General features: G+C 43.9%; 1 protein-coding gene across 4 annotated transcripts; it reads right to left on the bottom strand.

The window, feature by feature from the left end:
* Positions 1–830: 830 nt before the first annotated feature.
* ZNF18 (zinc finger protein 18) lies at positions 831–26,508 on the bottom strand. Of its 4 annotated transcripts, none has more exons than XM_030923738.1 (7): positions 26,391–26,508; positions 20,628–21,096; positions 19,159–19,348; positions 18,662–18,750; positions 12,539–12,623; positions 11,724–11,834; positions 831–2,136 (listed from the first exon to the last, which is right to left on the bottom strand). In XM_030923738.1, exons 2-7 carry the CDS (start codon positions 21,012–21,014, stop codon positions 1,349–1,351), a joined length of 1,650 nt encoding a protein of 549 aa, XP_030779598.1. In that variant the 5' UTR covers positions 21,015–21,096; positions 26,391–26,508; the 3' UTR covers positions 831–1,348. The 4 variants fall into 4 exon arrangements, with proteins under 4 accessions (XP_030779598.1, XP_010374433.2, XP_010374434.2 ...); XM_010376131.2 differs by lacking the exon at positions 26,391–26,508 and adding an exon at positions 25,605–25,684; XM_010376132.2 differs by lacking the exon at positions 26,391–26,508 and adding an exon at positions 25,605–25,684 and having other exon boundaries at positions 11,724–11,831.

The following is a 26,508-nucleotide window of genomic DNA, read 5'->3' as shown; positions in this document are numbered from 1 at the left end:
CACACCTGTAATCCCAGCACTTTGGGAGGCTGAGGTGAGCAGATCACGAAGTCAGGAGATCGAGACCATCCTGGCCAACACGGTGAAACCCCATCTCTACTAATACAAAAATTAGCTGGGTTTGGTGGTGCGTGCCTGTAATCCCAGCTACTCGGGAGGTTGAAGCAGGAGAATTGCTTGAACCAGGGAGTCGGAGGTTGCAGTGAGCCGAGATTGCACCACTGTACCACTGCCCTCCAGTCTGGCGACAGAGCAAGACTCTGTCTTCAAAAAAAAAAAAAAAAAAAAAAATCAGGCAAAAAGAAGGAAGTGGAAGACGGTGGGAGGGGGAAATCTCACTATACAGGCAGGACAGTTTGAGGCATGTGACTTGTGGTGATAAGGACAACTGGACAGTTTAGATACATGTGTTAATAAACCGCTAGACAGTATTATAAACTAGATCAATACTATTGATTTCTTCCTAACACTCACAGACAAAATGAGATTAAAACAAAGGTAATTTTAAAGCATAGAACACACTTTGGCAAAAATGATAGCCCATGTGGGATGCCAGGAGGAAGAGGGGCGGCTTGAGGCAAGAGATCCAGTGGAAGGTTGGCTCAGAAAGAGGACACCAGAAACAAACTTAGCTGAGACAAAGGTGTTGCCCGCCCTGGCCAAGCTCTCGTCATCTGAACGTTAGCGTAGGACTTTCCTATTACTGTTCCACTACATCATGAACTGGATAGGTTTACAGGGGCTGACTTTGGAGCTCAACTGCCTAGGGTCTTCTATGAAATCATGTGCTTTGAAATACAGTCAAACACACAGTGAACACTTCAAACAAGTAAGATAGAAAGTGACTCTAAGTTTATTTCAAACAAGGGACACTTGAAGTGAGTTTTCCACCCCTATGACAAAGAACACACATGAGCTCACTGGCCCTCTATGCTTCTCTTCTCCGCTTCTGAACAGAAGACCTGCTCTAGAACCCATTGTAAGGGGCTCATCTGAGGTTCTTCCCATAAGCAGTGACTACAGCTAATCCCATTAAATGCTTCCCAGAAAGCACTTCTAAAACTGGATCTCCAGTTTAGACTTTTTCCCCAGTGGGTCCAAAGGAAGGATGAGTGGAAACATGAAGACTATTCTTTCTCCTGAGGCAGAATCAAGAATTTAAGCCATTGTGAAATCCAATCCAAGACATCCTCCAAGTCCAAAGCCATGTCCAGATTCTCTCCTCTCCGATCCATGAAAAGAGGAGATGAACAGGTATCCTCTCAGAGACACAATTCCTCTTGATGGAGCTGAGTATATTTTTAATGGGCTGGGAGATAGAAATGGGGAAAGAGGGTTTGGTTACCGGCTACTTAAAGGGCTTCTTTCCTAAGTGGGATCTTTGATGTTTGTCAAGGCTCGACCTCCAGCTGAAACTCTTCCCACAGTGCGCACATTTATAAGGCTTCTCTCCTGTGTGAACCCTCTGGTGTCTATTGAAGTTTGATCTCTGAATGAAACTTTTCTCACAGATGGGACATTTATAGGGTTTCTCTCCCGTGTGGATTTTCTCGTGGTGGCGCAATCCTGAGAAGTCACTAAAGCCTTTCCCACAGTAATCACATTTACAGGGCTTCTCTCCTGTGTGAGTTCTCTGATGCTTCACAAAGTCTGAACTCCGCAGAAAGGCCTTTTTGCAGATGGTGCACTGAAAGTAGGTCTCTCCGGTGTGAGTTCTTTGGTGAAAAACAAGCTGAGAATTCCTATAAAACGTCTTCCCACACTCCCTGCAGGTGGGGAGCTTCTGGGCCATGGGGGCTCTTGGCTGCCCCTTCTGGGAGGTCTCTCTCTTCTCCTCAAGCCACATGGTGGACATTTCTCCTGAATGAGGATTAGGCAAATGCTGACCTAGTTGTTTCTCAGAAATCCTTTCTGGATGAGAGAGCTGTTCCCCTGTTCCCTCATCCTGAATGTTCTGCAGAGCCTCAGGGAGATTCTCTCCTTCTCCAAAGCATCCTGGCTCATCCTCACTGAAGAAGCCCCTCAAGGAAGCCTGAGAAGGAACCTCTCCTGAGGCTTGACAGGAAGCATGCAAGAGCTCCTGGTCCCTGTGATTCTCCAAGTTTAGGTTCTCCTTGTCATTCTCCTGTCTGTCTCCTAAAAGAAAGAAGATTTGAAATGGTTCAAGTGCTGTGCCCTGTTTACTAACTCATATGTCAAAGAGACGGTCATCATAAAACATTCATTTTCTTTTTTTTTTTTTTTTTTGAGACAGAGTCTCGCTCTGTCGCCCAGGCTGGAGTGCAGTGGCGTGATCTCGGCTCACTGCAAGCTCTGTCTCCTGGGTTCATGCCATTCTCCTGCCTCAGCCTCCCGAGTAACTGGGACTACAGGCGCCCGCCACCACACCCGGCTAATTTTTTGTATTTTTAGTAGAGATGGGGTTTCACTGTGTTAGCCAGGATGGTCTTGATCTCCTGACCTCATGATCCACCCGCCTCGGCCTCCCAAAGTGCTGGGATTACAGGTGTGAGCCACCGCGCCTGGCCTCTTTTTTTTTTTTTAAGGGCATTAGTAAGTGAGGAAGAAAACTACTATATGCCTGAATGCTCAAACTTACTTCCCCTGTCCTGGGTTCAAGGCTAAATGGTTCGGCTCTGGGGCTGAGGATTTTTAAACAACACAGGAGTGCTCATAAAGTGATCACTCCATAAATAAAGCCATATGTATTTCTTAAGGTCCAGGAAAAAAACAAGTGTATTATAGGCAACTACTGCTTTTAAAATGATTTTTATCTGATTATATATAAAAGATAAATATGGTAACTAAAAAAAAACACTGAAAAGAGAGAAATACGTACTGAAGAAAACCAAATCTGCCTCAATCTTACCACTCAGAGACGACAACTACGAGTATACATTTCCTTTCAGTCTTTTTAATTTAATCTATATGTATGCAGGTATATGCTATTTCCTGACATAATTTGTGTCATATTGTACATATCGTTCCATATCCAGCTATGTAGTATTTAATTGTGAATGGTGGCATTAATCAATGTAATATAGAGTCTCCCTCTCCCATTCATAAGACGCCCAGAATTTGTGAAATGCACGTGTCATTTTACCACAGTTGCAATGCAAGGTTGTAGTATAAAGGTGAATCCCTTGATCTGTGCTTGAATCTAGTATTTACATGTGCTTTATTAAATCACACTAGCAACTGGAAGTTTGTTTTTCTCACCATAACTTGGGTTTCTGGTTATACTACTTAATGATGCCTATAGAAAATTTTTATTTTGATGGTAGGATTTTCAACTTGTATACATTATTTTAACTATATAGATCTAAAGATGCCATTTACCTTTCTCTTTCCAAAGATCTCTAACTGAAGATCTAAAGATGCCATCTCCCTTTCTCTTTCCAAAGATCTCTAACTGAAGATCTAAAGATGCCATCTCCCTTTCTCTTTCCAAAGATCTCTAACTGAAGATCTAAACGTGCCATCTCCCTTTCTCTTTCCAAAGATCTCTAACTGAAGATCTGAACGTGCCATCTCCCTTTCTCCTTCCAAAGATCTCTAACTGAAGATCTGAACGTGCCATCTCCCCTTCTCCTTCCAAAGATCTCTAACTGAAGATCTGAACGTGCCATCTCCCCTTCTCCTTCCAAAGATCTCTAACTGAAGATCTGAACGTGCCATCTCCCCTTCTCCTTCCAAAGATCTCTAACTGAAGATCTGAACGTGCCATCTCCCCTTCTCCTTCCAAAGATCTCTAACTGAAGATCTGAACGTGCCATCTCCCCTTCTCCTTCCAAAGATCTCTAACTGAAGATCTGAACGTGCCATCTCCCCTTCTCCTTCCAAAGATCTCTAACTGAAGATCTGAACGTGCCATCTCCCCTTCTCCTTCCAAAGATCTCTAACTGAAGATCTGAACGTGCCATCTCCCCTTCTCCTTCCAAAGATCTCTAACTGAAGATCTGAACGTGCCATCTCCCCTTCTCCTTCCAAAGATCTCTAACTGAAGATCTGAACGTGCCATCTCCCCTTCTCCTTCCAAAGATCTCTAACTGAAGATCTGAACGTGCCATCTCCCCTTCTCCTTCCAAAGATCTCTAACTGAAGATCTGAACGTGCCATCTCCCCTTCTCCTTCCAAAGATCTCTAACTGAAGATCTGAACGTGCCATCTCCCCTTCTCCTTCCAAAGATCTCTAACTGAAGATCTGAACGTGCCATCTCCCCTTCTCCTTCCAAAGATCTCTAACTGAAGATCTGAACGTGCCATCTCCCCTTCTCCTTCCAAAGATCTCTAACTGAAGATCTGAACGTGCCATCTCCCCTTCTCCTTCCAAAGATCTCTAACTGAAGATCTGAACGTGCCATCTCCCCTTCTCCTTCCAAAGATCTCTAACTGAAGATCTGAACGTGCCATCTCCCCTTCTCCTTCCAAAGATCTCTAACTGAAGATCTGAACGTGCCATCTCCCCTTCTCCTTCCAAAGATCTCTAACTGAAGATCTGAACGTGCCATCTCCCCTTCTCCTTCCAAAGATCTCTAACTGAAGATCTGAACGTGCCATCTCCCCTTCTCCTTCCAAAGATCTCTAACTGAAGATCTGAACGTGCCATCTCCCCTTCTCCTTCCAAAGATCTCTAACTGAAGATCTGAACGTGCCATCTCCCCTTCTCCTTCCAAAGATCTCTAACTGAAGATCTGAACGTGCCATCTCCCCTTCTCCTTCCAAAGATCTCTAACTGAAGATCTGAACGTGCCATCTCCCCTTCTCCTTCCAAAGATCTCTAACTGAAGATCTGAACGTGCCATCTCCCCTTCTCCTTCCAAAGATCTCTAACTGAAGATCTGAACGTGCCATCTCCCCTTCTCCTTCCAAAGATCTCTAACTGAAGATCTGAACGTGCCATCTCCCCTTCTCCTTCCAAAGATCTCTAACTGAAGATCTGAACGTGCCATCTCCCCTTCTCCTTCCAAAGATCTCTAACTGAAGATCTGAACGTGCCATCTCCCCTTCTCCTTCCAAAGATCTCTAACTGAAGATCTGAACGTGCCATCTCCCCTTCTCCTTCCAAAGATCTCTAACTGAAGATCTGAACGTGCCATCTCCCCTTCTCCTTCCAAAGATCTCTAACTGAAGATCTGAACGTGCCATCTCCCCTTCTCCTTCCAAAGATCTCTAACTGAAGATCTGAACGTGCCATCTCCCCTTCTCCTTCCAAAGATCTCTAACTGAAGATCTGAACGTGCCATCTCCCCTTCTCCTTCCAAAGATCTCTAACTGAAGATCTGAACGTGCCATCTCCCCTTCTCCTTCCAAAGATCTCTAACTGAAGATCTGAACGTGCCATCTCCCCTTCTCCTTCCAAAGATCTCTAACTGAAGATCTGAACGTGCCATCTCCCCTTCTCCTTCCAAAGATCTCTAACTGAAGATCTGAACGTGCCATCTCCCCTTCTCTTCCAAAGATCTCTAACTGAAGATCTGAACGTGCCATCTCCCCTTCTCTTTCCAAAGATCTCTAACTGAAGATCTGAACGTGCCATCTCCCCTTCTCCTTCCAAAGATCTCTAACTGAAGATCTGAACGTGCCATCTCCCCTTCTCCTTCCAAAGATCTCTAACTGAAGATCTGAACGTGCCATCTCCCCTTCTCTTCCAAAGATCTCTAACTGAAGATCTGAACGTGCCATCTCCCCTTCTCTTTCCAAAGATCTCTAACTGAAGATCTGAACGTGCCATCTCCCCTTCTCTTTCCAAAGATCTCTAACTGAAGATCTGAACGTGCCATCTCCCCTTCTCTTTCCAAAGATCTCTAACTGAAGATCTGAACGTGCCATCTCCCCTTCTCTTTCCAAAGATCTCTAACTGAAGATCTGAACGTGCCATCTCCCCTTCTCTTTCCAAAGATCTCTAACTGAAGATCTGAACGTGCCATCTCCCCTTCTCTTTCCAAAGATCTCTAACTGAAGATCTGAACGTGCCATCTCCCCTTCTCTTTCCAAAGATCTCTAACTGAAGATCTGAACGTGCCATCTCCCCTTCTCTTTCCAAAGATCTCTAACTGAAGATCTGAACGTGCCATCTCCCCTTCTCTTTCCAAAGATCTCTAACTGAAGATCTGAACGTGCCATCTCCCCTTCTCTTTCCAAAGATCTCTAACTGAAGATCTGAACGTGCCATCTCCCCTTCTCTTTCCAAAGATCTCTAACTGAAGATCTGAACGTGCCATCTCCCCTTCTCTTTCCAAAGATCTCTAACTGAAGATCTGAACGTGCCATCTCCCCTTCTCTTTCCAAAGATCTCTAACTGAAGATCTGAACGTGCCATCTCCCCTTCTCTTTCCAAAGATCTCTAACTGAAGATCTGAACGTGCCATCTCCCCTTCTCTTTCCAAAGATCTCTAACTGAAGATCTGAACGTGCCATCTCCCGTTCTCTTTCCAAAGATCTCTAACTGAAGATCTGAACGTGCCATCTCCCCTTCTCTTTCCAAAGATCTCTAACTGAAGATCTGAACGTGCCATCTCCCCTTCTCTTTCCAAAGATCTCTAACTGAAGATCTGAACGTGCCATCTCCCGTTCTCTTTCCAAAGATCTCTAACTGAAGATCTGAACGTGCCATCTCCCGTTCTCTTTCCAAAGATCTCTAACTGAAGATCTGAACGTGCCATCTCCCGTTCTCTTTCCAAAGATCTCTAACTGAAGATCTGAACGTGCCATCTCCCGTTCTCTTTCCAAAGATCTCTAACTGAAGATCTGAACGTGCCATCTCCCGTTCTCTTTCCAAAGATCTCTAACTGAAGATCTGAACGTGCCATCTCCCCTTCTCTTTCCAAAGATCTCTAACTGAAGATCTGAACGTGCCATCTCCCCTTCTCTTTCCAAAGATCTCTAACTGAAGATCTGAACGTGCCATCTCCCCTTCTCTTTCCAAAGATCTCTAACTGAAGATCTGAACGTGCCATCTCCCCTTCTCTTTCCAAAGATCTCTAACTGAAGATCTGAACGTGCCATCTCCCCTTCTCTTTCCAAAGATCTCTAACTGAAGATCTGAACGTGCCATCTCCCCTTCTCTTTCCAAAGATCTCTAACTGAAGATCTGAACGTGCCATCTCCCCTTCTCTTTCCAAAGATCTCTAACTGAAGATCTGAACGTGCCATCTCCCCTTCTCTTTCCAAAGATCTCTAACTGAAGATCTGAACGTGCCATCTCCCCTTCTCTTTCCAAAGATCTCTAACTGAAGATCTGAACGTGCCATCTCCCCTTCTCTTTCCAAAGATCTCTAACTGAAGATCTGAACGTGCCATCTCCCCTTCTCTTTCCAAAGATCTCTAACTGAAGATCTGAACGTGCCATCTCCCCTTCTCTTTCCAAAGATCTCTAACTGAAGATCTGAACGTGCCATCTCCCCTTCTCTTTCCAAAGATCTCTAACTGAAGATCTGAACGTGCCATCTCCCCTTCTCTTTCCAAAGATCTCTAACTGAAGATCTGAACGTGCCATCTCCCTTTCTCTTTCCAAAGATCTCTAACTGAAGATCTAAACGTGCCATCTCCCTTTCTCTTTCCAAAGATCTCTAACTGAAGATCTAAACGTGCCATCTCCCTTTCTCTTTCTAAAGATCTCTAACTGAAGATCTAAACGTGCCATCTCCCTTTCTCTTTCTAAAGATCTCCAACTGAAGATCTAAACATGCCATCTCCCTTTCTCTTTCTAAAGAATCTCCAACTGAAGATCTAAACATGCCATCTCCCTTTGTCTTTCACACATTAGTGTCTTTTCAATTGTCTGCCAGGGATCTAGGCATCTTCTAGAGAGCTAGATCTGAACTTGTGAAGTCAAAAAGCCTTAGAATGTCCCTGAATCTAAAAATAAAATAAAATAAAATAAAAGCCTTAGAATCTATTCCTCTCCAATGGCAAAGGTACTTTCTCTTGTCTTTAAAAAAGCCTTTATAAATATCATTTTAAAGAGGTGAGTAATGGCCCATCAAGATGATGCCGTAATAAACACATAATTTGTTCCCCACCATGAAAATCTAATTTGCTTATTGTGTTTTTGCTACGAGAAATAATGCTGTGATCAGCATTTTTCTTCATAAGTTTTTGCCCATATTTCTCATCAATACCTCAAAGGAATTTCTCAAAGTGGAATTACTGTCAACAGGCATAAATATTAAGGCTCTTGACACCTACTGGTAACCCAACTTCCAGAACAACTCTGCCATCCTCTCATGTGAAATTGGGCAGAGGGGGAAGTAGGTATTCAATACTTAAATATTGAATATTTTTAAACATATACCATTTAGATGGATGAAAAATGGTTTTTCATTGTTTTAAATTTTAATTCTTAAGTTATGAAAGGATGAATCTTTATCACATTCATGAGCTATTTTTCATACTCAAAGACTACTGCCCATATTTTACTGGGAAAGTACATTTTTCATATCAACTTCCTTTAACTCTTTCTATATTAACAAAAATAATCATTTATCTGTCATGTTCATGAAAACTGTTTCTTGTTGTTGTTGTTGTTTTGAGATGGAGTTTTGCTTTGTCACCCAGGCTGGAGTGCAGTGGCGTGATCTCGGCTCACTGCAACCTCTGCCTCCCAGGCTCCAGCAATTCTCTTGCCTCAGCCTCCTAAGTAGCTGAGATGCTGGGATTACAGGTGTCCACCACCATGCCCGGCTAATTTTTGTAGTGTAGTTAGATGGGGTTTCACCATGTTGGCTAGGCTGGTCTCAAACTCCTGACCTCAAATGATCTGTCTGCCTCAGCCTCCCAAAGTGCTGGGATTACAGGCGTGAGCCACTGCGCTGGCCTGATCATGCAAAATTCTTTTTTTTTTTTTTTTTTTTTTTGAGATGGAGTCTCGCTCTGTCACCCAGACTGGAGTGCAGTGGCCGGATCTCGGCTCACTGCAAGCTCCACCTCCCGGGTTTACGCCATTCTCCTGCCTCAGCCTCCCAAGTAGGTGGGACTACAGGCGCCCGCTAGCACGCCCGGCTGGTTTTTTGTATTTTTTAGTAGAGACGGGGTTTCACCATGTTAGCCAGGATGGTGTCGATGATCTGACCTTGTGATCCGCCCGTCTCGGACTCCCAAAGTGCTGGGATTACAGGCTTGAGCCACCGCGCCCGGCCTGCACCACACTATTTGAATGATTTTTACTTTTATAATACAACAGACTTAATATTTTCAGATCTAGCATTCATGAAACATTCCTCTTTCAAAACTTTTTAAAAAACTATTCTTGCATGTTATATTTTTCCAGATAACTACTTTAAAAACTTTAATCCTTTGGATTTTGATTAGAAGGGGAAGTATATGACTTTTTGAGACTGCCCCCAGCTTTAATCCTTTGGATTTTGATTAGAAGGGGAAGTATATGACTTTTTGAGACTGCCCCCAGCTTGCCTGTTTTAACTAGGAGCTGTTCTTCCATACGGTCAGCTATAACAGCATATTCACTCTCTACATTGACTTTTGCCCCTGATCTGAGTCCAGATCTGGTAAACTAGCAAACTGTTGTATTTTTTAAACCAGGCCTTTCCCATCTGGTTACTGTGACTTCCACAATTATTCCAGGTCTCTTCCCTAGACAGCCGGACTCCTGCACTGACTTCCTGCAGACTTCTTTCCCCCAAGTGTTCCCTTCCTATCTGTCCTACACGTTGCTGCCAGATTCATCTTCCTAAACCTCTTTCCACATATCCTTCTTTTTTTTTTTTTCTTTTTGAGACGAAGTTTCATTCTTGTTGCCCAGGCTGGAGTGCAATGGTGTGGTCTCGGCTCACTGTAACCTCTGCGTCTCAGGTTCAAGCGAATTCTCCTGCCTCAGCCTCCCAAGTAGCTGGTATTACAGGTGCCCACCACCATGCCCAGCTATAAATATATATATATACACACACACACATACATATACACACACATATATATGTATATATATATTGCATTTTTAGTAGAGACAGGAACCTATAATAGTTTTTTGTTTGTTTGTTTGTTTGTTTTTGCCTATCAAGGCGGGATGACCCTTGTAGACTCCTCACATCTGGTTACAGGCAGTATCTAATGGGACCATGTCAGCAGAGGTGGGATGAAGGAAAAACAAACAAACAAACAAAATGAGTAGGAATATAGTGAGCTATATATCGCAAATAAGATCAGACTACTAGGAGCTATATGGGAAATCTCCGTAGCTTCCATTCAATTCTACTGTGAACCCAAAACTGCCCTAAAAATTAGTCTCTAAAAAAATCCTACTGCAACAACCTCCAAAGCAATATTTTCAACCTTTTCTGACTACAACCCACAATAAGCTCTATGGACTAAACTGTGATCCCCCAAAATTCTTATGTTGAAGCCCTAGCCCTCAATATGATGGTATTTGGAGGTGGGGCCTGGGGCCTTTGGGAGGGATTAGGTCTAGATGAGGTTCTAAGGGTGGAGTCCTCATGATGGGATTAGTTTCCTGTCTCCCCTTCTCCCTCTCTCACCTCTCCCTCTCCCAGTCTCTCCCTTTCCCTCCCCCTCTCCTCTCCCCAACCCCTTCTCTGCTCTGTGATGACACAGCAAGAAAAGCGAGGTTAGCACACCATGCTGGCACCCTGATCTTGGACTTCCCAGCCTCCAGAAATGTGAGAAATAAATGTTCGCTGTTTAAGCAACTTAATCTATGGTATCTTGTTACAGCAGCCCAAGCTAAGGCAGTAATCAATATATTTATATTGAAACAAAGTACACACACACATATTTTAAACAAGTATTTCCTGAAATACTACCCACCCCTACATCTGATATTTCCTCTTCAATCTTATTTTTTTTTTGTTTAACGCTGGTTGTAACTCTACCAAATGATTTCACAACTCACTAATTGGTTATGCAATGTAGTTTGAAAAATACTGTTCCAGAAGAAATCCTTGTGAAATAGCATGATAAATATGTTGCATAAAATTAAAATCAAATATCTCAGCTAATGATTGCTCTCTCTGTGGTATACTAGCAAAAGAAAATAATTACTTAGATGCCACTGGGGAGAAAGAATGGCTTGCCCTACCATTCCCATCCTTGGTCCTCTTCTTCCTCTAAGGTGCTGGGATTTACTGTGTCTGTAAGTGTGTGTATGTGTGTGTGGGGGGGGGGGGAGGTTCGCAGTTAGGTTTAACATCACTTCAGTGTTTTAGAAAAAGTGTAGAAAGCAAAGAATGACTGCTATTTTACAAGAGAACAAGTTCAGATTTCTTCTTCCCTAGTCTTAAATAAATTATTTATATGAAGTATTTGTTGATGTTGCTGCTTTAAAAATGTGAGGTGCACAGGGATTAGATAAAACTTTTTCCTGTTTGTTTGATGTCTAGATACTCCAACTTCTTGCTAGGCTGCTATATAGTCCTTTTCAATGAAATTCTACTCTATTTGTATTGGTGTCAGTTCGTGTGAATCTTAATTCTTTCTGAGAAGGAAAGCTAAAACAACAGAAAAGATTAAAGGCAACAGGTCTGATGTGTGCTCTTCCTTCCATGGTTAAATGTGTGTCAGCAGCCCTAGAGCCAGAGATAAATAGACTCAATCTCAATAGTCAAATCGAACCAATCAGATCATGGCTAGTTACAACCAACGTAATAGAATATTCCATCTCCCCCGACCTCCTTCACCACCTCCCCAGTCACCTCCAATTTAATGAGAGGCAGTCAGAAATGATTCCAGACCAATGAACGATTACTCACCTATGCAGGTGGGTCTTGGGATCTTCTCATTGACATGAAGGTACAGTCCTGCCAGCTCTTCCCCATATTCTATTGAATTAGTCAGGTCAGGTTTGGAATGGGAAATGCCTGCTATAGAGAGAAAGATGGATGGTGGGCCTGGATGAATGGAGAAGACTGGGAGCTCAAGCTGTGTCTTTCAAAGGAGTACCCTACGCATTAGAGAAAATATGAAGGCTCTGGACACTTGCAGAAATTCACCTTAGAACAGCGTGTGGCGCCTGTAAGACACCAGTACTCACAGGATGACCTTGACTGATGGTAAAGGCCACGAAAACAAGAGTCTAAGGAGGTGGACAGAAAGGTCTGTAGACTACCTGGCAGGCTGGTGTGAGAATCATGACTGGGATCCCACCAATGGTTGGCTGACAAGTGTGGTTTAGTAGAAAAGAGCGTGGACTCAGAGTCAGCCACAACTAAGTTCCGTCATAACTCAGCCCACTTATGAGTTATGTGGCAGTGGGTAAGTATTTGATCTGACACTCACTTTCATCAGGTTTAAAATGAGAATACCATCATCAATTTCACAGATTCAAGAAGTTACTCCGTGCAATGTACCCACAAACAGTTCCTGGCACACTGAATACTTTCAATACAAGGAAGTCCTTACTGTAATTCTGCTATCTCCAGCTTGCCCCAGTTCCCAACTGTGTCCCTAATGATTTCCTTCACCTGGCAATTTTACATTCAGCAGATGTCTCTATGAGTGCATGGAAAATGCCTCACAGTTTTCCAGTCCTTCTACCTCCTTCCATCAGGCTAACCCATGCCCTCACCTCCTGAGACCATTTTCCCATAGGTCTCCAGCATGAGATCCCAGTATTGCTCCTTTTGAGTGGAATCCAGGTGTCTCCACTGTTCCTGGGGGGAAAAAAAAAAATACAATACCATGACTCCAATGAAGGTGTCTGAACCTGCCTTCCCTGCCTAAAGGAAAGCTGAGAAGAAAGAAACGTGCCATAGGATCATGGCCATCCCAAGACCTGAGACATCCCAGCAGAGTGGTTCAAGGCACAAAGAGGCCAAAGGGAAAACAACAGTCCCTATCAGTGTTTCTTTCCTGGGTGAGAAAACATCTAGGCTTTACATTCTGCACTTTTTCAGCTGAATTATTTAAAAGTGGAGAATATAGAGGGCAGAGGGCAGGAGCCTTTTCCATACTTTTTTTTTTTTTTTTTTTTAAGATGGAATCTTGTTCTGTCGCCCAGGCTGGAGTGCAGTGGAGCGATCTCTGCTCACTGCAACCTCCGCCTCCCAGGTACAAGTGATTCTCCTGCCTCAGCTTCCCAAGTAAGCTGGGACTACAGGCACACGCCACTACGCCCGGCTAATTTTTGTATTTTTAGTACAGACGAGGTTTCACTGTCAGGATGAATGGTCTCAATCTGCTGACCTCGTGATCTGCCTACCTCGGCCTCCTAAAGTGCTGGGATTACAGGTGTGAGCCACCTCATCCGGCTGGTCCTATTCGTTTTTTTGTTTGTTTTTTAACTCAAGTGCTTGTACTAGAGGTCTTTGAAGAGAAATAGCCTGATAGTCCCACTATTTAATTAAAATCAGGAAATTCAAAAAGCAAAAGAAGTTAAAAAGGAATCTGTTGGAAAAGCAAGTGCAAATCAATGTAGTTAGAGTCAACTGCATTGTAAGCTTTACCCTGAAACAAAGATTGGTATATTCAGAGAAGAGAGAGATGTTACAACCATACTTGAAATCTCTTATAGTTCTGCATTTAGAGTCTAACATTAAATCAGTTTTCTTGCCAGACAGTGGAAAACTGGTGGGTTCTCTGGAGCAAGGTATCCCTCCACAATCTCCAAAAGAGGCCCTGCTTTTCCTATGAAACGACAGACTGGAGACTCAAAACTGGGAATACCATACGGCTAGGGTCTGCTTTCGTGAATTCAAATTTCTGTCTTCCACCAAGAAGCTGACTATTACAAACTGAGACTGTATAGCAGAGGGATTAGCCACTCATTTTTTTTGGAGTCAGACATACTGAGTTTTAAGTCCCAACCTTGCCACTTTCTAGCTGTGCGACCTTGAGCAAGTTACTGAACTTTCCAGAGTTTCAGGCCTCACCTAATGGTGGCACTGAACTCACAAAAGTGTTGGGAGGTTTGAGATAAATAATGCAAGTGTCACCTGCTTTCATAGCACACTGTACTTTTTTTTATTCACAGCATTTATCTGTTTATTAAATATTTATGTGTTTGTACATATGTATATGCATACGTGTAAGTATTTGATTAACTGCTGCCTCTGCTAGCAATGTAAGCTCCATGAGGAAAGGACTCTGTCCTACTCTACACTGTGCAATACCTTCCCAGTTCCCAAGACCCTGCCCAGAACAGAAGAGCCACTCGATATATGTTGCTGAGGTGAAATAAAGCCCTTAGCAAATAGGTCCTCAGTAGATAATATATATTATTACTATGACATGCAGTCTCCCAGACACCCAAAGGGTCTGCAGAGAGAATTAACGGATTCTGCACACTTTCAGAAACCCCAAAGTTGATAGACATGAATAGCCAGGCTTCAGGGAACAGAAATGAGGAGAGGAATTACAAAGTCATCCTCCTACTGTATACAATGTACTATTCGGGGAAGGCACTCTCTGATATGGTTTGGCTCTGTGTCCCCACCCAAATCTCATCTTGTAGCTCCCATAATTCCCATGTATTGTGAGAGGGACCTGGTGGGAGATAACTGAACCAAGTGGGCGGTTCTTTCCTGTGCTGTTCTCGTGATAGTGAATAACATAACATCTGATGGCTTCAAAAACGGGAGTTTGCCTGCACACGCTCTCTCTTTGCCTGCCACCATCCTCGAAAGATGTGACTTGCACCTCCTTGCCTTCCACCATGATTGTAAGGCCTCCCCAGCCATATGGAATTGCAAGTCCAATTAAACCTCTTTCTTTTGTAAACTGCCCAGTCTCAGGTATGTCTTCATCAGCGGTGTGAAAACGGACTAATACATTCTCAGTCCTAAGTCAAGTCTGCCCCCTAGCACATCAAAGAGAAGTGGAAATGGCTCAAGGAGAAAGGAGATACCAAAAAGTGTTGAATTAGCAGGTGCTAAGCCAAACAAACAAACGAAAGAGGGTTTGGACTTTTTTGGGTGGGAAGGATAGGAAGCTGAAAAGCGACCTCAATATACTTCATTACGTAGTCAACTATTAACTATAACCACATTTTTCATGTGAATTTTAATTTAAATTTTTAAATTTTTAAAGTATAAACAGCTAACAGCTTATTCTGTTAATCTCCTGTGAATGCAGCTATTTTAACAACCTCCTGAAAATAATCACTTGAGCAAACACTTGAGCTGAATACAGGAATTCTCAGTCTTTGTGGTCAGAACACACGGACCCTGGCTTCAGTGCTAGCAGAGGAAAGGATGTACATGCCAAGCACAGTAGTATCTGCCTGGCTGCCTGGCTTGCTGACACAGGATCTATTCCATGAACACAGTAATTACCAAGAAGAGGACAAGGCAGAAAAGGATACAGCCACCAAAACCCCCAGGGGTCAAAATCAGCTCATTCAAAAACCAGAGAAGTTGCTTCAGGAGCACTAACAGGGCACCTTCAGCTTAAAGACACCAATTTACTCAAGGAACTGCCAAGAAGCTGGGTGCATTCGAATAAAACCTCCTACTGAAGAGGCAACACACCAATGGCAGCCAGCTTGCCTTTTTCTCATATTTAGAAGAGACGGAAAAACCTAACTTTCTCTCCTGAGAGACAGAAGCATGGGATTTGATGGGAAAATTCTCTGTATTTTTGTGTGGAACTGGCACCATCTTGTGGGTTTATAAGATATTACAACTGACTTGCACTGAGTTACTTACACCCTGTTCCTTTCCTTTAAGTTTGAAAACAGAGGAAGGTGAGTAAATGCATTGCTGGAGTACTACATAAGGTTCCAACTGAGTCATGGTTTCTACTAATGAAATAACTACTGTGTACTGGGAGTAATACCGTATCATCATTCTGGCATTATTTATGAAGTTCCTCACTTACTTAAGAGATTAGAGGGAGTGATTAATTTAAAAATTCCTTTCACTTCCGAAGGATTCCATTAACTATCAAAGTCTTTGTGATGCAAATAACTGCTGTTAGTTTGGAGGGGATATTCAGATTGGGTAGGGATGAGTTTTGTTCATTTAACTTAAATGGTTGCTAACCAGTTATCTTCTGAAGGTAGGGAAATACAGACACATGTATATGTAAATACAGTTGTAAAACACAAATTGGTGCTGATGAGCATTTTAAATCTTTTGACTTTAAGTTATCCAGAACAGGTGAGAATACTCTGTACATACTGCAGAAACAATAATCCTCCAAGCCTGGTTGACATATTCCACAGAACACCCAAATCCTTCTCACCAAGCAATGGCTTAACAATTTGGTTTCTAGACACCTTGAAAGCAGGCAGGAGGGTGCATCTGGTTCACTAAAAAGATATGTCTCTCCCCTGCCACCTCCCCATCCACCTTCCCCCAGAGTAAACTATGAAAGTGATATTCTCTAGTTTTTGTATCTCTGAGCCTGGAGAGCTGAAGCTCAGACCCTGGTCTGAAACGCAGCATTAAGCACCACCTCCTGCCTTCTTTATTTTCATCTTCACTCTACAGTAGATTGCAAGGCAAGTCCCGTGAGGAGTTCCCTCGACGTTGTAAATGATGTTTTAATTAAGGTACATAGGCTCGTGGAAAAAATATATATTTTTACAAAATTCAATTTTTCAAAATTGTTAACTACATATCAACATAAATCTGTCCCAGACACTTCTATGTACAGCAAAAATGAAGTATTAGGAATTGCTGAATTTACCTTCTGCCTGAAACAACTAAAAATGGGACAAAATATGTGAAACAATAGCTTTCAGACATGGCACATTACCCAAGCAGAGCAGAACAAGATCCCTGGAAGCGGGAAAACAAACTCAGTGAGCTCTAGTTATCCAAACGTACTGCCTGGACAGAGGATCCAGGCAGCAGCACAGGAAGGGGAAACCCAGGCTGAGCCAGGCAGCCTCCCTGAGTTGAGCAAAAGGAGCTGAGAGTCTGGAAATGCCAAGGTGCTTAGAGTTGACAGGGCAGAGAAATCAGAGGAGGAAGCTGCACAAAGAGAAAGCTCCGGAGATCTACAGAGCGTCCCCCCAAAGTCTGGGAAATAACCACCCAAAAGAATCAGAGGGAACAGTCTCCTGAGTTCACACAGTGCTGGAAACAGTTTGTACTTCCACCAGGCAGAGTGGAAAACCTGGTATATGAAGGGGCATCAGATTACTCAGAATACTCAGAAGGGAAGTGCCTTAGCATGGAAAACATAATACTAGACTAAATGTTTCTCTGGTGCCATATAACCAACCGTGTTCAAATAACTGCATCCCATAGCAAAGTTCAAAAACATTTACAGTAATACAAAAATATACAGCATCCCACCAATGTCTGATACCCAATCAAAGATTACCAGGCACGGGCAACACGGTAAGACACAAAAAAATTTAAAAATTAGCCAAGCATTGTGGCACATGCCTGTAGTTCTAGCTACTCAGGAAGCTGAGGCAGGAGGATGGCTTGAGCCCAGGAGGTCAAGGCTGCAGTGAGCCATGACTGCACCACTGCACTCCGGCGTGGGTGAAAAAGTGAAACCCTGTCTCAAAACACATAAACAAACAAAAAAGACAAAGATTACCAGGCACACACAGAAGCAGGAAAACACATCTCATAATAAGAAGAACCATTGGATCAAAACTGACCCAGACCTAATACAGGTAGTAATCAGTGGATAAGGATATGAATACAAATACAACTATATTCCACATGTTCAAGAAGCTAGAGAAAAAAGTGACCACATTAAGTATAGACATGAAAGATATAATAAAGCCCCAAATCAAACTTCTAGACGTGAAAAATTCATCCAAAATGAAAAATATACTGGAAGAGATTAACAGCAAATTAGACGCGGTAAGAAGAAAAGACTAATGAACTTGAAGACATAAAAATAGAAACTGTCCTAAATGAAACACTAAGACTTCAAAAGCAGGATGAAAAATATACTGGATGAGATTAACAGCAGATCAGATACTATAACAGAAAAGATTAATGAACTTGAAGACATATAGAAATTGTCCAAAATAAAACACCAAGACTTCAAAAACAGAAAAAAAATCAGTAAGCTTGGGACAACTTGAAGAGCTCTGATACATGTAGTATATACATTATCATTATACACATTCCACAGGTATTTTTTCCGAGGTCCTTAAAGGAGAGGAGAAATAAGCGAGACAGAAAAAAAAAATGCTTTAGAAATAATGGCCAAAAATTTTCCAAGTTTAGTGAAAACCATACACCCACAGATCTAAGAAGCTCAATGAATCCCAATTATATGAAATGTGAAAATGACTCTAAGGCACATCAAAATCAAATTGTTTCAAAAAATGAGAATACTTGGGCAGATCATAAGGTCAGGAGATCGAGACCATCCAAAAAAAAAAAATTAGCCAGGCGCAGTGGCAGGCGCCTATAGTCCCAGCTACTCAGGAGGCTGAGGCAGGAGAATGGCGTGAACCTGGGAGGCGGAACTTGCAGTGAGCCATGATTGCGCCACTGCACTCCAGCCTGGGTGACAGAGTGAGACTCTGTCTCAAAAAAAAAAAAAAAGAATATACGGAAATAAGCAAATATACATACACTATATGCATAAGAACAAAGATAAGAGTACATTTGGCATGATTCTATTTTTATAAAACTCTAGAAAAAGTAAACTAACATATGGTGACAGAGAGCAGATCAGAGGTTTCCTCAGGATGGGGAATGGGGTGAAGAGGCAGGAAGAAATTACAGAAGGTAAAAAGTTTCCTTTTCACCGTTTTTGTACCTCAGCTCACCTGCGGTGCTGCTGGGAGCAGTGAGGCTCCGAGGTCCTGGTCTCTGATCAGCCTTTCCTCTGGTCGGGCAGGCTGGGAGGCAGCCAGGGCTGAAGGGAGGAGAGGAAGCTTTCAGAATCTGGATGTCTGCCTTAACCACTCCCCAGAGGGCACAGGTAACAATCTTCACAAATCAGAACAATACCTGTACTGTCATCTGTATTACAAGACTTCTGTTTGTCTGACAAACTCCAACTCCCTCCAACCTTCCAGTCTCACCCGTATTTTCTCCCACCTCCTTCCTCAGAGTCAAACTCCAAATGGTCTGGCCCAGTCATAAAACAGTTTAAAACACAGACTTTGACTCCCCAAGCAAGAGCAGTTTATTTAGGTCTAACCTGTTGGCAAACCTCTCAGGGATACCCCAATCTGAGCAGCATACCATTTCAATTCACTTAGGCCTACTACTCACAATCCCAAAATCTCTCCAAGGGAACACCACACAGCACCATCCTCACCTAGTTCTGCTTCTGTGTCAGATTCCTCTTTCACAATGTGGCTCAGAAGCTCCCCAGGCCCTAGTGATGAATTCTCAAGTCCCAATTCCTGAGGCACCACTTCCAGATGGGGCTCCACTTCCCCCACTTGGCAGCCTGGAGATTCCATCTTCTCTGATAAGATGTCCTGTCCTAGAACCTGGATACTGATCTAGAGACCATATATTAATTAGTAATTATTGAAGAGTCCAGTGTAAGGATCTCTAAAAGATACAAAGCTTACCCTTTGCAATAGATCATAAGACAATTTCTAAGGATGTGGAGAAAGAGAACACCAGCTTTTATTTCTAGTCCAGCAGGAACCAGGGTAAGAAATGTCCCAAAAAGACACGAAAAGCTGAGGCCTGAACCAGGCATGAGAGACCTTCGAGACACACCACTAATGTGCCTCTACTGGATATGCCCCACCAATGAAAACTCAGGCAACTTTTGAATAACTTCTCAAATGTTCTAAAGGTGGAATATGCTGGGAGACTTTACCCTCAATCCTCGATAGCTAAAAAGTGTTGAGAGTCAGGGTGTTAGAATTAGGTGAGGTTGAGGTAAGCCAGCTGTGGTATAACAAGAAATACACAGTTAGTCTTTGTCCCCAGTTCCTGCAGAGCTCCTAAAGCCCTGGTAATTTCCTGAGTGACAGAGGTGAAGGAAGAGGCTTTGTTATTCATAACGAGCCCTTCTCAACCACACCTGAGTTTATGCTAGGCTCCTAGATAGCTTCAGGATGGCGGCTGGTTACCAGAGGAACCAACCTTGAGATTAAAAGGTTGGAACTTTCAGTCTCTCCCCCCCCTCCGCCCCCCCCCTCCGGCTTCTGAGGAGGGGAGGGCAGCTGGAGATACTCAATCACCAATGTCAAATGACTATGTCAACTGTGCCAAAGCAGTGAAGCCTCCATAAAAATCCCTAAACCATGGGGTTCAGGAAGCTTCCAGGTTGGTGACCTCAGGGAGGTACTGGTAACTAACGTAGCATGCCAGGAGAGGCATGCAAGCTCCATGCCCTTTCCCCCACACCTTGCTCTATGCAGCTCTTCTCTCTGGCTGTTAGTGAGTTGTACCTTTATAGTAAGTCAGTAACAGGAAGTAAAATCCTTCCCTGAGTTCTGTAAGTCATCTAACTAAGTATCGAGCTTGAAGAGAAGATTGTGGGAGCCTCCGAATTTATAGCCAACTTGTCAGAAGTTCAGGTGGCCCCTGGGACATGTGACTGGCATCTGAGAACAGGAGCAGTCTTGGATTGGGTCCTGAACCTCCAGAGTTAGCTTCAGAACTGAACTGCAGGACACGCTACTGGTGTTCGAGAATCAGAGAATTGGCTGTTGGTGTGAAATGTTCCACCCAGTTGGTGTCATAAGAAAAAAGACCACACACCTGATGGGACCAGAGAGGAGCCCTGTGTTTCACTCGCCAATCATAATACCCTCTGCTTACCCATTGCCACAGTCTCTGCGGGTCCCCCTTCAAACTCTCCACAAGGGTCACTGCCTCTTCTCCACTTCCTGGACACTGTTTCCGCACCCACATCTGGATCTCCCCAGGCAGGATGGTTAGAAACTGCTCCAACATGAGGATCTCCAGGATCTGCTCTTTGGTGTGAACCTCTGGCTGCAGCCACTGGAAACAGAGCTTCCGAAGCTGTTTCAAGGTCTCGTGAGGCCCAGACATCACCTGGTAACGGAACTGCCTGAAAAGCTGGCGCGCGGTCTCAGGGCTGGAGAGTTCCTCTTGAAGGGCAGCATCGGATTCTGAGAACTGGGAGTCCTCAGCCTTCGCCAGTGATGGCAGCAGGCCTAGCGTCTGCCCCAAGTCAACGGGCATTGTCCAGCCTGGCAAGTCCTCTTAAGTAAAGTACTTCTGAAGTGGAATTGTCTCCGGAAAGAACTAGGTCTTCACCAGGACACTAAAAAGGGAATGAGATTGAGTGCTATACAGAGGAGGGGGACACATTTGCAGAAAGAACAAATTCATACGCCCTACCCGAGAAGCCTTGGGGTCAACTATGGAGGTTTTGAAATTGTTCAATGGATACACGATTCTATTATGAAAGATTATAAACTTGAAGCCACAAAGCAAACTACTGATACTGTATCTTAACAGCCACCATTTCCCTGCCCATTTTATAATGTTCTTTCTTGGTCTTCAAATGTCCAGACAAAATGAAGAATAAAATGCACCATATGAAGCATTTTCACTATAGGTTTCCAGGTAAACGGCTCTTCTACAAAACACTTCTACGTCTTCATCTCTGTATCTGCATACTAAAAAATAAAGCTGGAAAAAGATATTAATGCCCTAGGAATAAAGGCTAATGCCTAGATGCTTCCGTAATAAATAGGAGGTTAAAGAGAACAAATTAAGTCTTCCCAAAAAGGTGTAATGAAATTTCCAAGACACGTCTTTTGAGTGCCATATTGAAATACGTCTATTTGAGAATTTATGAAAAAAAATAGTGTCATAACTGACACTTTCAACCTTGGGGTTATGGCTCATGCCTATAATCCCAGCACTTTGGGAGGCCGAGGTGGGCAGATCATGAGGTCTGGAGATTGAGACCATCCTGGTCAACACGGTGAAACCCAGTCTCTACTAAAAAAATACAAAAAATTAGCTGGGCGTGGTGGCCGGTGCCTGTAGTCTCAGCTACTCAGGAGGCTGAGACAGAAGAATGTTGTGAACCTGGGAGGCGGAGCTTGCAGTGAGCCGAGATTGCACCACTGTACACCAGCCTGGGTGATAGAGCGAGACTCCGTCTCAAAAAAAAAAAAAAAAAAAAAAAAAAAAGAGGGTTGAGAAGACTACCTTGAGAATATTCCTATGGTGTTGACATAAATAACCACTATTTTATGTGAATGGTATTGAAATTTAGAAGATCCCAACTAAGACAGTAGAAAGAGAAATATTAAATGGCAAATAATATTAAGTTATTTTAAAAAGGATCATCCACTATTTCTAGTTAACTTTCTTGCAAGTACTCATCATATGGGATTCCTGGGTAAATCCTTAAATGTTATGAAGAATTTGGTGGTCATCATTTCTCCCTAAGACTAATGACAGCAACTAAAAAAAAATACCCCATCACTTGAGGATCTGGCTTAATCAGAGATCAGTACAATACTCTAGTTTTTGTAGCTGCTTATTTCTCAAGGTGTGGGAAACAATGTCTTCATCCTTACCGTTTCACCAAAACAATTTATCCGACATTGGAAAATCATTTAAAAACTAAAAAAGAAAAACCAATCTTTTCAAAGGCCCAAGAAAGGAAAGAGCGAGGTCAAAAGAATTGCAGTTGACCTTTGAATAATGCAGGAGATAGGGGTGCCAACCCCCACACAGCAGAAAATCCATATATCATTTCTGATTCCCCAAAAGCTGGGCCGCCTATTGACTGATGCCTTAAATAGTGGATTAACATACATTTTGCATGTTACTGTATTTTTGTGATAAAGTAAGTTAGAGAAAATATTATTAAGAAAATTATAACAAAGAGGCTGGGCGCGGTGGCTCACGCCTGTAATCCCAGCACTTTGGGAGGCTGAGGCGGGTGGATCAAGAGGTCAGGAGATCGAGACCATCCTGGTCAACACGGTGAAACCCCATCTCTACTTTAAAAAATACAAAAAATTAGCCGGGCGAGGTGGCAGGCGCCTGTAGTCCCAGCTACTCGGGAGGCTGAGGCAGGAGAATGGTGTGAACCCAGGAGGCGGAGCTTGCGGTGAGCTGAGATAGCGCCACTGCACTCCAGCCTGGGTGACGGAGTGAGACTCTGTCTCAACAAAAAAAAAAAAAGAAAGAAAGAAAATGATAAGGAAGAGAAACTACATTTCCTATTCACTAAATGGAAGTGAATCACCATAAAGGTCGTCACCTTCATCATCTTCACACTGAGTAGCCTGAAGAAGACAAGCAACAGAAGGAGGAGAAAGAAGGTTGGTCTTGCGGTCTCAGGAGTCACAGAGGCCGACGAAAAGCCTTGTATAAATGAACCTTTGCAGTTCAACCCTGTGTTGTTTAATTAAGAGTCAACCGTAATCCAATACCAAATGTTTTTTATGTGGTCCTCATTAAATTTATTTTTTGCTTAAAAGGAAACCCAAGTCTGGGCGCAGTGGCTCACGCCTGTAATCCCAGCGCTTTGGGAGTCCAAGGCGGATGGATCACTTGAGGTCAGGGGCTCGAGACCAGCCTGGCCAACATGGCGAAACCCTATCTCTACGAAAAATACAAAAATTAGCTGGGCGTGGTGGTGCACGCCTGTAATCCCAGCTACGAGGGAGGCTGACTGAGGCAGGAGAATTGCTTAAACCCAGGGACAGAGATTGCAGTGAGCCAGGATCACACGACTGCACTCCAGCCTGGGCCACCCAGCGAGACTCCGTCTCAAAAAAAAAAAAAATTGAAACCCAGGACAGGCACGGTGGCTCACGCCTGCAGTCCCAGCACTCTGGAAGGCGGAGGCGGAAGATCACCTGCGGTCAGAGTTCGAGACCAGCCCGGCCAACATGGTAAAACCCCATCTCTACTAAAAATACAAAAATTAGCCAGGCACAGTGGTGTGCACCTGTAATCCCAGCTACTCAGGAGGCTAAGGCAGGAGAACAGCCTGAACCTGGGAGGCGGAAGTTGCAGTGAGTCAAGATCCTACCACTGCACTCCAGCCTGGGCAACAGAACAAGACTCCGTCTCAAAAAAAAAAGTCAGTAAAGACAAAAAATCTGAACACTATCAACCGACTTGCTCTAATTGACATTTTCAGAACACTAGACCCAAGAACTGCAGAGTATACATTCATTACAAGTGCAAAAAGAGTATTCATCCAGACTATATGCATAATTTTCAAATGACTGGTATCTTAAAGTTAGCTCTAAAAATATTACACAAAGCGGTATTGCTAAAAATCCATTAAAGCAATACCAAAAAACACTCAAAAACCCAGTATCTGATAGAAAAGGAGCACAAAAGAAACAAAAACCAGAAAGGTCAAATGGAAAACTTAGAGTTTCCTGGGTTCGAATATATTCTCTGATCACAGTGCAATTCAATTAGATATCAATAACTAGACAATCCCAGTTTACGTAAATTATTAAATAAAGCTCTTAACCCATAGTCAAAGAAAAAAATCACAAAGGAAATTAAAATGTTTTCATACTGAGTGACAATGAAAACTGCATTTCAAACCACCTGGAAAGCAGCTAAAGGACTGCTCAAAGGTAAACCTACAGTTTCAAATAAAAGCTTAAAAAATGAATAAATATATTTTTTAAAATCCTTTGCTTTGTAAATCCAACCTATTTGGCTCAAGTGCTTCAAATAACAAGTGGCAAGATTTTACACAGCAAGATACCGACCTGTAAACTTACTCCAATTTATCTGTTTCCTAAATTAAGATAGCAGTTTATATAATATTTAAAAGAAATGACATTCTGGAAAAACTTTAAGTACTTAAATCTTGTGTTAGTAATATTATACTCCCAGGTAGTGTGGTAAGAAAAATGTCTCGATTATTCAAAATTAAATTACTTTATAGAGTATTAAAATACTTTAATAGTTTATATTCCAATGCCTCATGAGGAACTGACCCCATTAGTTATGAAAAAAATTAAGGTTATCTGTCATACCTGTTATTAAACCTTTAACAAATAGAATGAATTTTTAAATGTGCATTCTAGGCATATTATACACACGTAGTTACATACATGGTTACACATACAAGTAACCATTTGTTAAGCACCTACTACGTATCGGCTTATTGGGCTCGGCTCATGTATTCGTAATTCTCACAATTACCCTGGTGTACAGATCAGGAACCTCTGAGGCTCACAAGTGGCAGCCTGATTAAAACCCAGGAAGCTCTAAAGCCTTTGCTTTGGGGAGAACTGCCAACGCCTGGTGATTTGTGGGGGCGTTTTCTGGTTGTCACAAGCAGCTAGGGGAACTGGCATTTAGTGCTCGAGGCCAGATCAGCGCTGCTCATCGGATACGTATTCTCCACCATGCGCCCCCCCAAACGCCGACAGCACTCTAATGAGAGAGGGAGAGACTCCAGGCAGCATCCCATCGGGTTTCCTCTTCCCGAGACTCATTTTCAGCCCTTAGGGGAAGACGGCGGGGAGGAGCCCGTTTTCGGTCCCAGTGCAGACACCCTGCCGGTCCCGCGGTGCGCACAGGCACAGGAACGCATAGCCGGGCCGGGGTTCACACATCCCCCCGCACCCAGGGTCCACTCCCAGCCATGGCTGCCCCGGCCCCGCACTCGCCACGTCCCCCGCGCGCTCCCAGACACATGAGCGCGGGGACCCGCTGGCCCCTCCGCCGCTCCGGGGGACCCAGCTGAGTCAGGCGCGGACGCAGATAGCGCCAGGCCTGACCCCGAGCGGCCGGAGGCCGGGACCGCCCCGCACGCGCGCTCACCTCGGCCCGCGGCGCCGGCTCCGGGCGCACTTCCGGGAGCTGGGCGGCTGCGCGCGCCTCAGGCGGCAGGCGAGCGACGTGCGGCACCAGGCGGAGCTAGGGGCGGGGCGGGGCTGATACCGAAGCTCCTATTGGCAGTCGGGGACGCCCCGCCCCTCTCTGGCGCTGCGGCCCAGGAGCCTCCGCCGACACTGCAGTGCGGTTCCCGAGTCAACGCCACCCTCGGTTCCTTTCGTCACTTACTAGTCACTGTTCTTGAGTTCCTTCACTTCTCACCCGTCATTTATTGCGCGCCTATTCTGTGTCAGGCACTCCGCCAAGCACTGCGAGGTCTTCAAAGATCATTTCTTTGTCTCTCCCAAACCCTTCCTGCCAGTCCCCACACCCAAAGCTGCAACGCTCTGCCATTATCCCTGATTCTTAACCGGCTCCTTGCTCCTCCTTTCCGTTCTTGCCTCACTTGGCCTCCCTGAGACATTTGATTTGCCCCAACCTTCCTCCTCTGTCTTGATTCTCCCACTCTCACCAGCTCTGCTCCCCTGGGTCCTCTCCCACTTCTCCCCATTCGGTTGGGGCTAGTCCAATGTAGTGCCATCCTCTTTCCACCTACGTCTCTCTCTCAACAAATGTCATCCCTGACTCTTCCCTTCTTCCCTTTCCCACACGCCGGCAATGGCTGAATCCTCTGATTTTACCTCACTGTCTCTCAGACACCTCGCCCTCTCTTCTCACTACCCCTCCCTCGGCTCAGTTCTACACCATTTGTAATGGCCAAGACTTTCTTACCCTTTCCCCGGCGTCCAGTGTTGCCGGTTTCCAGGCCATCCTGTGCTGGGTCACGACAGTCATCTTGTGATACTAAGTTGCAGTAATAGAAGTATCATGTCAAAGTTTGGGTGTTCCA

Source organism: Rhinopithecus roxellana, chromosome 19 (genome assembly GCF_007565055.1).
Source record: "Rhinopithecus roxellana isolate Shanxi Qingling chromosome 19, ASM756505v1, whole genome shotgun sequence".
NCBI classification, from domain to species: Eukaryota; Metazoa; Chordata; class Mammalia; order Primates; family Cercopithecidae; genus Rhinopithecus; species Rhinopithecus roxellana.
The sequence above is the reverse complement of the archived record's forward strand: the minus strand, read 5'-3'. Positions and strand labels throughout refer to the sequence as shown.